A 14,468-nucleotide genomic window follows, 5' to 3' on the forward strand; every position below is an offset into this window, starting at 1 on the left:
ACTCATCACAACCTCAAAACTTTACAAACAATATCCAAAATTTATAAAAATCGAGCCAATGCCTTCACTGATACTCTTGTACTCTAAAGCACAACCCGAACTCTTTTATCACACAAGCTACCTTATCCATATCCAAAGTTAGCCTAGACTTTCTCCCTTAAAGCCTCAAAACCTTCTTATACCCGAATTACGACCCACGAGCCTTAAATCACAAAGAGATCAAGAACAGGATGTTACATAGACTCTAACAAATTTGGTGCTGACGAAAATTTGGAATTCTTACACTTGTAATAAAGATTTAGAATTGTGAAATGAGTATCATCGGAATTATGTCCAATTGATCTGTTCATAAAGGAAGGACCATAAAGAGACATAGTATGCATGTTTTGAACATGGCATGGCAGATGTTTAAATTCAAGTGTTTAGTTGATTAATCAAAACATTGTACAATTAATAAAGTCTAATTAATATGGAGATTAAATAAAAGGAGTTTTATTTATATTCAATAGTTTTGAGACCATAGTTAATTGAGTTATTATTGTATTTCACTACACGTGTTTTTACTTCTGGAATAATTGGATTATTCAAAATATACACATTCGATTATACTTTTAGAAGTAATTAGTGAATTAAGACCGTCATGAATTGGACTGTAGATTATCTAAGGGGTTAGACATAGCAATGGTTTGCTATAGTATTCATGAGTACTTTTGAAATGGGGATTTAAGTATTGGATTAACCCACACTCAGAGAATTACTTCATGGATTTTATCACGAGTAATTTTGAGACGATAATATCTTATATTCTTGAAACAGAGACATATGAGTTGTTGTTTGCGAGTCAGTTGTGCATTAATAATATGTAAACACATCAGTAACTTGATGTTATAAAACGTATTGTTGTGCGTGATTTGATGAGTGAATAGTGCAAGCATATGAGTCGAAATTTATCTGTTCCTTTTACCCCAATGGGTAAAACTAATATATGTGGGCCCCTCGATGATTTGATGATGAAAACTAAAGTGCTTGAATAAGCCTGGACTGAATTGATGTGTTCAATTAGTAGTGTGTTATAAGTCGTCATAAATCAGAAATCGAGAAACAAAATCTTGGATAGAGAGAATGATTGTAATCCATGTCTCATGTCCATACGATATATTGTAGAATAGAGGAATATTTTATCACTTATCTAAGGACATGTAACCAACTAGGTCAGACTTTGACAATGGCTTTTGAAAGCTACAATGTGCTGGTCAAAATTTGAAGTTATACTTGCATTTATAGTTATTAGACTTATCCAAGTGGGAGACTGTTGGGTTAGGTGTCTAATCCCATAACTATAATTTGTATATACTTGAATTGATAGAAGAACAAGTCCTTTGGGTCACCTTCACTATTGCAACTTGACACGATGACTTTTGGAGAGAAGTTGAATTTATTATTTAGAATAATAAATCTATATACATTATTTATTAATATGTTATGAAGATAATATATTAATTGGAAATCATGTTGTTTAATTAATATTTAATCAAAAATTAATTTGGAGTTAATTTTGGGATTAAAGGAATTAATTAAAAGTATAGAGGTTATTTTTCAAATCATTGATAGTTGTGAAACTGGGCTCTTGGACTCCTTGGATAGGAGTGGACGAAAGTTATAGGGTAACCCTATAAGTTTTAGTCTAAGGGCTTCTATTGAGGAGTTCATGGGTTGCTTAAACCTTAAGCAGGGAATCAGGGTTTCCACTTGCAAACTCTAGCTTTGGGACTAAGCAAACTGCAATATATAAGGAGGTTGAAGCTTGGGATTTTCGGCTAACCTTGGAAGAACCCTTGTAGAGCCGAAAATATGGTGTGCCTCCTCCTCTCTCCTTTTCATCCTCATGCAAAAAGTGTTTGTAAGCCATTAGAGGTGTCACATTTGAGGCACTTGCTTACAAGAGCTAAGATCTACAAGGTTTCTTTTTTGTTATTACTACATAACAAGTAAGGTACACATTAAACCCTATTTTGTATAGATTTCGAATTATACACTAGCTTCCTCGGGTTTTCTCCTTTGTATTCAAGTTTATATGTTCAACCAGTGAAAACCTAGATCCTTAATGATAGGGTTGCATGAACACATAGGATTTGTAGTTATGCTCAAAACCCATCACTTTTAAGTTTAAACATTCACCAAATGCACTCAGGGTTCGAATCTAGGGTTTAAAATGGATGGAGGCTGAAGATATTAGGGTTTGGTGACAAAATAAGAAGCTTAAATAGGGTTCAAGACCCTAAATTAGGGTTTGCATGAAACTGGAGTACGCCCCACGTACTCCCATTACGCTTAGCGTACTCCCCTTAAGTGTCGCAATCCTTCTCCCTAGCACGCCCCTCATACTCCCTATGTACGCCCCACGTACTGGGGTTAGCCTTAAACCCTACCATCTTCCGAAGGCTATAACTTCATCATTATAAGTCCGTTTCTAACGATCCTTATATCCACGAAAAGGTAACGAGAAGCTCGACAGTTCTACTAACTCATACTTGCCTTAAAACTTCCCGAACACAAATCCAATTTCCATAAAATCCCAAACTATCACTTTACCGATATATCAATTGGCTCTAAAACACAAACCGAACTCCCAGATCATCTAAATTACATTACCCACACACAATTGGGTCTAAATCTCCTTTCCCCAAAGGCCCTAAGCCTGATTATAACCCATCTTCGAGCTACAACCTTAAATTCGGAAACGATTTGGAACAAGGCGTTACATGTACACTAATTAATTGTTCCCATACATCTTCCTTTGCATTTTTGTTGATCTTTTGTAATAGACCTGTTAAACTCTTTAGTCATCCATGCAATCATATTCGCATAAGCTTGCGAAGCGAATGTACCATTCAACAGATTATCTATTTGATATTCCTTTACTAGAGCTTCAACGATAACGTTATCCATATGATTTGTCCATGTCAAATTTTCTTTTTTCACTACATTTCCACCAACTTCCCTTTTGGTCATGGTCGCTCTATACATACAAAGATATAACAACAAGCCATACATTGTTAAAAAATTTGACAAATATATATAAAAGTAAGAGGGCTTATAATATAAATAACACCATCAAATAAATAAATTGCAAATATCACTACAAAATTAAACAAAAACAACAGAATAAACATCAACAAGTATAACACGAATAAGAACACAAGTATTGGAAGCAAATCTAAGAAGTAAGTCGTAAGCCGGCATGGCTTACTACGGAAGTGGTGGCTGTTATGTAAAAGAAAATTTTATAAACATCTATTTTTATTTTATTTATTTGCATTTGTATTTGTTTTTTTCTTTTGTTTTGTTGAAAGTTTTTTATGGAAACAGTTTCGTACCTATGGTAGTGGCTCTTGACCATCATACCCCTCTTTTACCCTATTTATATGGGACTTAGATAACGTTCTTGTTGTTGATGTATATAATAACTACGATGTCTGTATACAAGACCATTGGATTTGTAGATTGTACAAGGTGGACTTAATACATATATGTTTTCATGACATATTTCCCTTTCAAAATAACAAATTTGCAAACTGTGCAGTGTGCACATTGTTTTGGACGAATGGTCCCTATGGTTTAGGGTAATTTGCGCGTTTGGTCCCTAACTTATTTTTCTAACTCGGAAGGTCCTTACTGTTTGTTTTTGTTACGCGCTTGGTCCCCGTCTTACCTAAAAAGACTATTTTACCCTTGATTTTTTAATTTATTTAACTAAATACACCCCCACACCCATCCCCTTCACCTTACCTTATCCACCCACCATTTTTCCCTATTTAAATTATAGTATTTTTAGGTAAAATATGGACCAAACTCGTAATAAAAACAAACATGAGGGACCAAGCGTGTAACAAAAACAAACAGTAAAGACCTTCCGAGTTAAAAAAAATAAGTTAGGGACTAAACGCGCAAATTACCCCTAACCATAGGGACCATTCGTGTAATTTACTCTTTCTGTCCCTTAACATCTTAACTGATGTAATATTTCATAATAACACTAGCAAGGTTAAGGGTCGTGCTAAGCACGTCCCATGAAGTGTAATTTGGATATATTTCCAACAAACAATATTGATTTCAAGATGTGATGATGACATTTAACTTGATACATATTTAACTTCATATATATTTGAAAAGTCGATGTTACAGATGGTAATATAGTAGTAGAATGCTATGAGATGGACAACAGTGAATTCTATTTTTAACAAAAGTGATTTTTTTGACAAAAAGTGTTCATTGATTTCTAACTTCCAAAAGAGGTGAAAATTTGAAGGACTTTCAAGTATGCAGTGTTGTCCTATAACAGCTTTGTCGAAGCAGTTCATTCCATTCCATATCTACATGGTGTTTTCAAAACACAAAATATTAAGGAATCTTCTTGTTCTTTCCATTCCATATCTACTTGATTTTTTCAAAACGCAAAAGATTGGTGATTCTTCTTCATTCCATTCCATATCTATATGTTTTTTTCAAAACATAAAAGATTGGTGATTCTTTTTGTAGGATTGATTCTTATTTGGTTCTTTTAGTTGGCTTTCGTGCACCAACTGTTGAACCATTAATTTCCTTAAGTGGATGGAATTCTGACTTGGAACATTTTTGCGTCTGTTGATTAGATGCTGGTTTAAGTGCTTCTTGTTTGATCTCGTGTGGCTTAAGAATGGTAGCAGAAGTGATTGTCACTATTTCCTTCTCTTCTGGTTTATGTTGATCTGTTTCTGTAATATGAGTTACTGCACCTATGATTTCCTTCAACGGTTGCACGTGTAGTTGGGTCTCCTTCTGACTCTTTTCATAACATTCTACCTTAATTGCTACTTGTTTAGTTGAGCATGGCTTCAGAATGGTAGGTTGAGTAATTGTCGCTATTTCCTAATTATCTGGTTTGTGTTATCAGTTTCTTGAGCACCACTTCCTTCGATAAGGTTGTTGTCTTTTGTTTTATGTGCCTTCACAATGACATATCTTGTTGTGGATTTCCTTTGGTGCGAGGTTGTGTACGATCGTACAAATACGACAACTGATGATTTGTCAATAGATGATGAAATGATATTATAAATATTTATTCCCTGTTTTTTGGTTAAGTAGTCAGTTCATATAGTAAAAGTTTAATCGAATATGTAATTAATAATTTATAAGAAACTTATCCTTATCTCAACCTCTAATTCTTTCTTACAAAGTTACATGTTATGATCCATGTGGCATCTACTCCAATTGATTTTAAGTAATTTGAACATACTCTATGTGTGAAGGTATTGTCTTCATGTTGTAATCTTAGATTCCCTCACATCCATGTTGGTTTACCCTGTTTGACATAATAAAATACATGAATCTAGCCCATGGTGCGGTCAGCTATGATATACTCAATTTCTTAGTAGGTTCATAAGTTTATTTTTATTAGAGAAAAGAAGACAGTAAACAATATCATAAGGTTGGTATATTTACGAACACTTTTCAGTCTTTCTATTGCTTTAGCTATCGGAAGGATGTTCGGTTCTTGTGGGTATGGCAGCAGGCGATCAACATCCTTGTATGACTCTTTGTTAAGTAATTCTTGTATCTCAATTCTATTCTCGTTATACCTGTTGTGTATAAACATGTGTGAGTTGTAGTATAAACAGTTGTAGCTTTCATTTTAAAAAAAATTTTAGTTGGAAAATACCATGCTTTGAGATGCAGCTCTGCTGTGAACGGTGGGTTAATAAGGATTATTGATGCCCCTTTTGTTGACAGTGAAAGTCTTGTAGGTATTTGAAGAATAAATATGAGTGCAAGTATATGTATATGGCTATGTATGTAGATAATTGTTGAATAAGTGAACATAAGCTGACCATAAAAAGTGGTGACTTTAAACCACATTGCAAAAATCATGGGTACATCATCAATCTTAAGCTCCAATTCACGACCTTCTTTTTTAATCAAGAGAGCCCTACAATGTAAGTATCATAACATTCTTCCTATATGATAGATATTAATGAATATAAAATATCATATTATAGTTTCAATTCACAACTGTAAAGTCTTGTCTTTGGAGAAAGTTTGTGATACATTTACATACTCCTCATTTACAATAACAATATCTCTTCTTGAGAAACAATTTGATAGGTCTTCCCCTTGTTCGTTTGGGAGGCATCTGACAACGACAACTCGTACACATGTGTTTTTAGGATATATATATATATATATATATATATATATATATATATATATATATATATAAGTTTATTTGTGAAAAAAAATATACTAATAGTTATTAAAAGCTGATGGTTGAAACTATAGTCTTACTCTAATAATTTTCTTCATCTACTAATCTATAGAGTTGGCTGAATGGAGTAAACTCAAAGTAACATCGAAGCACGGGTGAGTCGGTCTCAGGATGAGGCTCAGCGAGCGTCAGTTTATTCAGTGACCAGGCGTGTGGGTATGAGCTTACGAGGAATCGGGTTCGTGCTTTGATCAAATTTGTGTTTGAAATGGAGTAGGTCTGTACGGTTCGAAGGTATTTTTAAAATGGGCAAGATGGAACCCAAAGATAACGTTGTTACCCTTGTCACCTGTTTTAAGATATATTAGTTAAAAACTTATTGAAAATAATATTGGCAAAAACATATTAAAAAACATTGGTGTTCCAATTATATGAAATCCTAAAAATAGAATTATTAAAGCTAAAGTCTAATAATAGCCTAAAAATAAAAATGGAAATATGTAAAAAAAAATTGTAAACATAACTTGTTATGTTAATTTTCTGTTCTTATTGAAAGGTTCTTTGTGTTTATGGTATGTACATTATTCATAAATTGGGGGAATTATTATTGTCAAAGCTAGTTGGCTAATATCCTAGAAATCATGACATGAAAATGCAGAATACGTACCTTTGTTTAAGGTTTAACAATCACAAAAGCAAATTATAGCTTACTGTTGAGAAGCTTTAGAGTGTGGTTTATTACTCGGGGAAATATGAAAATGAAAATGCAAGAATGAGCGGCCTTGACTTCTATGGTGAATATTAATGTATCACTAATCAAAGACAAACATGTAAAAACGATAACATATAAGGCAGAGGGCAATAGACATGTATAAACATCTGCTTAGAACATACAATATTAAAAAAAGAATGAAGTTATTATTTTTTGCCATAAATAACAGTGACGGACCTGATGCAAATCATAAACATCCACAATATTAAAAAAGTCAATGACATTAAAAATAATTTTCTTTCATGATCGAAGAAGCCCTTAAAACCCCTAACCATGATGCATAATGAAACCCCAAATAAGAACAAAAAACCCACAAACCAAGAAAAAGTAAGAAAAATATATTCCTTTTTAAGATTAAAAAATGCAGGTGGAATGAAAAAGAAGTATGTGTTGTCCAAGTCACTGAATAAGCATTCAAATAGGGCTCATACAGACATACACACAAACAATTGATCTAAAAAAATTGAATTAGGTATAAAAAAAATTAACCTTGGTAAAGAAAACAAAGTTGACCTTAATTATAAGACGAAAAGAGATTGGGAGAATGGAGATTAGATGAAGAAGAGTGGAATGGAAAACAATTTATAATGTTGGGAAACAGAACAACCCTTAGGAGATAATCGTTTACCTTCTACAGTTTGTAATCGATGAACCATAAATTCAAGCGCAATTCAATCGATGTTTGAATGAAGGTCCAAGTGTTTGCAAGAAAAAGAAGACGACGGAAGGAGAAAGAATTGAGAGGGAAGATGGAAAGAGAAAGGGTGTGCACAGGAATTGAATGATGGTTGCTTGGAAAAGTAAAAAAGTGGAAGCGCTGTGAAACTGTGTTAGGGATCCAAAGGTTGCCGAAATGTGTATTGGAAATCATGAAAAGGAATGGTGATGATGCCTTTGAGCTCTATAAAAATATCCGTGAAGTATACGCACCGGAGCAGACGCGCCGATACGTGAAGTGCACGTGAAAACCTTAAAATTAAAAGTTTTTGTATATAATAATGATATTCATATAAATCATATCATCAATATATTTGTGCCTTTTTGGCTACAACACTTTAGGAAATATATGGCCCATTGGCCATATTTAGTAGGCCGAAGTAAAAGTGTCATAATTCTAAGCCCCAAAATTAAGCCCACTCTTCTAGCCATCTTCCTCCCGCAACTATAATCTCTTCCGCCAAGACACGCGCATTCACACTAATATGTGATTCTGATAAGAGTATCGACTATTGAACATTCATAAATTACTTCACAAAATTTCATGGCTTCTACGTTTAATTTTCATACTCTATGCACCCCAGTATACTATTCATCAAGATCATACAGTTACAAATCTAAAACCCTAGCTTTCAGCTCTCGGTTACCATGCCAATCGCTTTTGAAGTCGAAGAAGCGGTCTGTGATTCCAGTTGTTCAAAATAGAAAGCTCAGGTCTCGAATCTACGCAGCACAATCAAATTTTTTCAGAGGTATTTCGTAAATTCAGTTTCGAACCCTGGTCTGGTAGAACGTAATTTGTTTGTTTTCTGATTGTACATATGAAATTATGAAATCGTCTGGTATCTTTCATTTCGATTGGTGGTATGTATGGACGATTTGTAATAGGGATTGAGATTTCCACTCTTCCATATCTTATCAGTTAGAAAGAATTTTGCCTAAAACATATTGCCCTCTCTTCTACTGTTGGCTTTTTAGATGTCGTTTGAAATCATTTTCGAAAGTTTGAAACCAAATTACTTGCAGTGTTATGGATTGATGATTTTACAGAAACCTTAAAATTGAAAGGTATATTAGGCATTTTTAGTGATAGCCAAACAATCTCCATCAACTTGGCGCCAATAAAACTGGATTTCCTGGACATTTGAGTGATACATACCCAAACATTTTCCATCATTGAAGTCACAGTGAAAGGATTATATTAACTAAGTACGTATTAGTTTTTGCACATATTCATAGCACTGGAGTTTAAATTGTAATTTTCAGTTGATCACACTATGGATATTTGGGGAATTGGACTTGAATGTAAACCTAAGGGACTGAGAAATGAGTGCTTTATGCTGGATACTATATGTCAATATATTTTGATGCATTAGAGGAATTCAGGAAACTAATTTACTCATTACATAAAAATAAGAATTCATTGTACATGTTTTTATTAGCAAAGACGTTATTTGCATGTTGTGTAATAGACGTGTTTAATAGTACAATAATTTAATGCAGACTTTATATTGAAATATACATAATGTTTTAATTAGTCAGTAAAAGTTATTAAATATGATTTTGTGCTAACTTTTATGTTGATATGTTGGTGATTAAGTGCTTCAAAAAGCATATAAGGTAGGAAAAGATGGAATTGAAGCAGGAACAAATTTAGTGCCTGTAAGTTGTCTTCTTTCTACTTTGTATATCTTTTAATATTCAAGAAGTCATGTACTTATTTAATTTAATATTTTTCATTAAATTATACAACAAACTATCATTTTTATAGGATTCTATACCAAGACCAATTGCTAGGATATCTGTGGGTGTAATTGGAGCAGCTGTTGTACTATTTCTACTCAAGTCATTCTTGTCCACAGCTTTCTTTTTTCTGGTATATTTCCACCCATAATTAAATACCATATGCTTAATTTTCTTAATTACTAGATTTAAATTATCGTTATGTTAATCATGTTGTGACTTGTGATATTTATATATGAAACAGACTACAATGGGATTGATTTACTTTGTGTTTATCGCGTTGAACAAAGATGAGGGCCCCACAGGTGGCGGAAGCACCACCACCACTTCAACAGAAGAAAGCCTTGAAGAAGCAAGGAGAATCATGGAGAAGTACAAATAAATACATCAATATTCATTAGTAAATTTTGTAAATCCATGAACCCATTTATATTTTGGATTTATACAAATCTTTTGAAGTTGTCACAAAAATAATCGGTTCTACTTTCTTTGGTCAAGGTATGGTAATCTTTCGACTCAAAATTAAGTTTTTCTTTTTCTGAAATTGAAAGGTTGAATGGACATTCATGTTATGATAGAGTGAATTGGTTTAGTAGAGGACAGAATTGAAATAGTAGTTATAGTTGGTAAGTTTATTATAAAGTCGCTATGTTTTTCTATCTAAAAAAAATAAATAACATTTGATTCGATATATTATGTAACTAAAGTGTTTGAATATTGTTAAAGGTGGCAAAACAATCGGGAAATGTGTTTTTCTGTAAGTTTATGTTAGAAAAAGGTTGGGTCAGGGTGACACGTTGATAGGTTGCTATGGACACTCGAGGTTCAATCCAAAGCTGTCCATCTTTGCACCTCTTTGCGGATATATGTTTTCATACGAGTACGATTGCACCTAAAATATTGTTTTGTTAAAGTTCTTGTTTATACATCTACATACAAATCCAATTTATCTTTAGTTAACACAGTTATCAAAGCATAACTTGATACTCCATGATTTTTAAAGGGAAAATACTGCTAATAGATAAAAAATCGGAGACAATTTCAAATTTGAACATAAAAATTGAGTTGTCCAGTTATAGACATGGATTCCGTGGAGGGTCCTACGCGGATCAAAGATTCCTTTGCGGACAGGGCTATTTTTGTCATTTCACCCTCTTCTCTTTCATAAAATCGAACATTCCTCTTTGCCCCCCCCCCCCCCCCCCCCCAACCCCACACACACACACACACTAGTCCCCCGAAATCCTCTTTGACAAACATATTCCTCCGCATCGGCGATTCCGGCGACTTACGACTTCAAATCTGACGACAACGACATCAAACAACATCATTTTCCAGAGACTTACGACTTAAATTTCAACGTACGATTTCAATTCGGGCGACATACGACTTCAATTCCGGCAGTTATGGAGGGCAATCAACCCGATATTTTGGCCGACGGATTTAGTTCCCGGGTATTTCTCACCATCCTTTCTTTGGATTAATATAGTATATGTATGATATTTGTCGAAACTTATTTGATTAAATGAAAAATATCGGTAAAATAGACAGATTTAGATGAAATTTCCGTTGGCAGGTATCGAATTGGGTGTGATCCACTCTGCGGAGGTGTATGTCACTCTGCAGAGGGTTACGTCAATCCGCAGAGTACCCTTACGGAGTGATGTATTTTCTGACTATTTATATGAGATTAAATGTTATGTTTTGCAGCACGAAGATCTGAATCAAAAAACGGATTTAACTTTAATAAAATGTGTGGTTGGTACTATCATTAAAAACTATTTTTCGCGCCTAACACAATCACAACGACAATTATTCGAAGCTCTGCCGTTCGGAGTATTCTTAGGAATGCATATCTCACAAGGTGATCCGTTACTTGTGCATTTGATGATGTTGCACGAAGTAAGGTGTCAACAAGTATTTGAAATGAGGAGGTTTCTTTTTGATATACAGGGGACGCATTTGGATTTTGGTGAAACTGAATATATTCTCATTTGTGGTTTAAAAGTTGGTCCTTATGTGGATTTACTCCACGATGAAAAAGGTCGGTCATATTCAAATCTTCGTGCTCGGTTGTTCCCAGACATTTTTTATGCACGTTTGCGGTTGAAAGATTTGGAAGACTTCATTATGTCTCCGAATTATTTGGCAGTTCAAGATGAAGATGTTGTGATGCTTATCTAGCTTGTTTTTATGTTGAAGGACTCCATGGACGGGATGTTAAAACGTGCATTCCCGCTGCAGTATACAAGCTTGCTGATAATAGAGATGATTGGAACAGATATTACATTTAAATATTGTGTACAAATACAATACCATAATAATAAATTGAAAATCGCAGGTTTGTATGGTTACGTATTATTGGACCTATACTTCGCGGATGTTGCGTGGAATGTTTAAGAAAATAGAAGAATTTAGATTGCTGATAATAGAGATGATTGGAACAGATATTACATTTAAATATTGTGTACAAATACAATACCATAATAATAAATTGAAAATTGCAGGTTTGCATGGTTACGTATTTTTGGACCTATACTTCGCGGATGTTGCGTGGAATGTTTAAGAAAATAGAAGAATTTAGAATATTGAAGCAGGCCAATCCCGAAGCCAAGAAAATACACAAGTATACCGTTTCTGGTTTTATGCTTCCGTTTAAGGTTAGTTTCTAATACATTTAAATAGTTATCATAGTTTTGTTTTTATACGATAAAAACATTGAACTTCGGTTTGTAGTATAAAATAATTATCATAGTTTAAGGTTAGTTTCTAACACATTTAAATAGTTATCATAGTCTTGTTTTTATACGATAAAAACATTAAACTTCGGTTTGTAGTATAAAATATCGTTGTATTATGATTTTTATACTATAATAGCATAATACTTACATTTTTTTTATATAGATATGGATTTTGGAGACGTTCCCCGAGGCAACCAATTTTTATATACGCATGCAGACAGAATTGTCACGGATGAGGTAGTGGAGAATAAAACACCGTTATCCTGGGATAACTGTGGCTGTGGTATGCTTTTATATTAAGGATTATTTATACTTACAAATTCCAATGTATTTTCATTATAAACTAACAATTTGATTTTAATTTTTGTAGCCTAACAACGAACCTATTCGAGTCGTTGCAGACGCGACGGAGCTGATGTCGTCGTTTTATGTTCGCTATGTCAATTGGACTCTTAACCATGAAGAGTCTCCTCCACGGGAACATAGTCCGGTCCGAAATAGTCCACCTGTTGTTGCCTCGCCTCGTCGAAGAAATATGTACAAGTCGGAAACATGTTCGACTGAATCTGACACAAATGCTTCTTCCTCGCAACCTCCTGAAATAGAAAGAACTTATATGTCAAGCGACACATCAACGAAGGTGGTAAAGAAGAAGAAGACTAGCACAAAGACATTAGTGAAGCGTATAGTAGGCGTTGTGGCTGACTTATCTTTTAAAGTAGATCGTGTATTACAAAAAAAAGATGAGCCAAACACACGTTTTGTAAAGGAGGTGGAGGACGAGATGATAAATGAAGATGAGGAAGACGCATATTAACATAGTACACAGTTCGAATATGGTGGTCTTGAGGGGGAAGTTGGGTGTACAACTACGCATGGTGAGCCGTCATCGGACCGTGGGGAACATCACTCAAAAATAGTGACTCCTATTGGTAGGGCGCAACGAAAGAGGGTTGTTGCATGGTATCAGCGGACTTCGTTCACAGTGGTACAAAACTCATATTTTAAATTTGGTATATTTATAAAATATTACATTATTGATAATGATTTAACATGTTAATTTTTTAAATGCAATCGACACCAAAAGTGAAAAAAATCAGCAAAACAAGGAAGAAAAAAAATAATAGAGAGTCCTGAAAAACCAAATGAGGACATTGTCAATGCAGAGACTAGTGATGTTTCAAACCATCTCTTGTTGGATAGTATTTATGCTACTAGCACGATGAGTTTTTGGAAAGAATGGAGTATGATCTCTTCTAAATTCATCACTAAACATAGGCTGCATATGCTCCCACTGGATATAGATTTTTGGTCGAGGTTACTTGTTGTTACTCACCAAGGATGGTTAATTTCATCGGTAACATTCATTTAATTAAATTTTTAACTAGTTTTTTAGACAAGAATTTATATAAATAATTCTAGCATTTTTAATTTTAAATGTACATTATATTGCGATATGGAGTTCCTTGTTGATGGACAGGCGGCCGACGAGCGCAAAGTGGACGATATTTCCTCAAGAAATCAATTTGGAACTCAGAAAATCATTTTTATTTAGGAATATAGCAAGTGAGCTTGAAGGTCGTTCTAAATGGAAGGATGTGGATATGGTGCGTTAACTTTAATAATTCTTAATTTATATATATATATATATATATATATATATATATATATATATATATATATATATAAAATATTACTGAAATTACTACTATTTAATTTAACTTTTTTTTTTTGCAGGTTCTATTCGTAATAAATGTTGTTGGTGCCCATTAGTTTATGGCGGTGCTACATTTAGATACCTAAAAAGTAGATATTTATGATTCAACACGACCTATGGATTACTTCTCACAATACTTAACTGGTGGAGAATTCAAAAGTTTTGGAGATAGTATTATCTCAGAGTTAGATGCCATTAAGTACTGGAATGATTTCCCCATTGGACACAAAGACAAAGCAAAGGTGGAGTTTATTGATGTTGTAGACGCGCCACAACAAGAATATAGTCTTGATAGAGGGGATTGTGGAGTATTTGTATGCATGTTTATGGAAATGATTGTTTCAGGGGTACCAGTGAAGATTTCTATGGCACATAGAGATGCGGTATTTCTTTACAGACATAAGATGACAAATATTATTTGAGATACTATATAGGCCCTACTATATAAGTTGATATTAGGAACTTTGTATATATATTAATATTAAATATTTGGGATACTATATAGGCCCTACTATATAAGTTATTTTGTTTAATATA

General features: G+C 33.8%; 1 protein-coding gene across 1 annotated transcript; it reads left to right on the forward strand.

Annotated features, from left to right (window-relative positions):
• Nucleotides 1-8,192: 8,192 nt before the first annotated feature.
• LOC145013989 (uncharacterized) lies at nt 8,193-9,999 on the forward strand. Its single transcript, XM_078972337.1, has 4 exons — nt 8,193-8,482; nt 9,331-9,392; nt 9,502-9,606; nt 9,718-9,999. Exons 1-4 carry the CDS (start codon nt 8,275-8,277, stop codon nt 9,853-9,855), a joined length of 513 nt encoding a protein of 170 aa, XP_078828463.1. The 5' UTR covers nt 8,193-8,274; the 3' UTR covers nt 9,856-9,999.
• Nucleotides 10,000-14,468: the final 4,469 nt, after the last annotated feature.

The sequence above is a fragment of the Lactuca saligna genome, chromosome 9, assembly GCF_052625555.1.
Source record: "Lactuca saligna cultivar CGN05327 chromosome 9, ASM5262555v1, whole genome shotgun sequence".
NCBI lineage: Eukaryota > Viridiplantae > Streptophyta > Magnoliopsida > Asterales > Asteraceae > Lactuca > Lactuca saligna.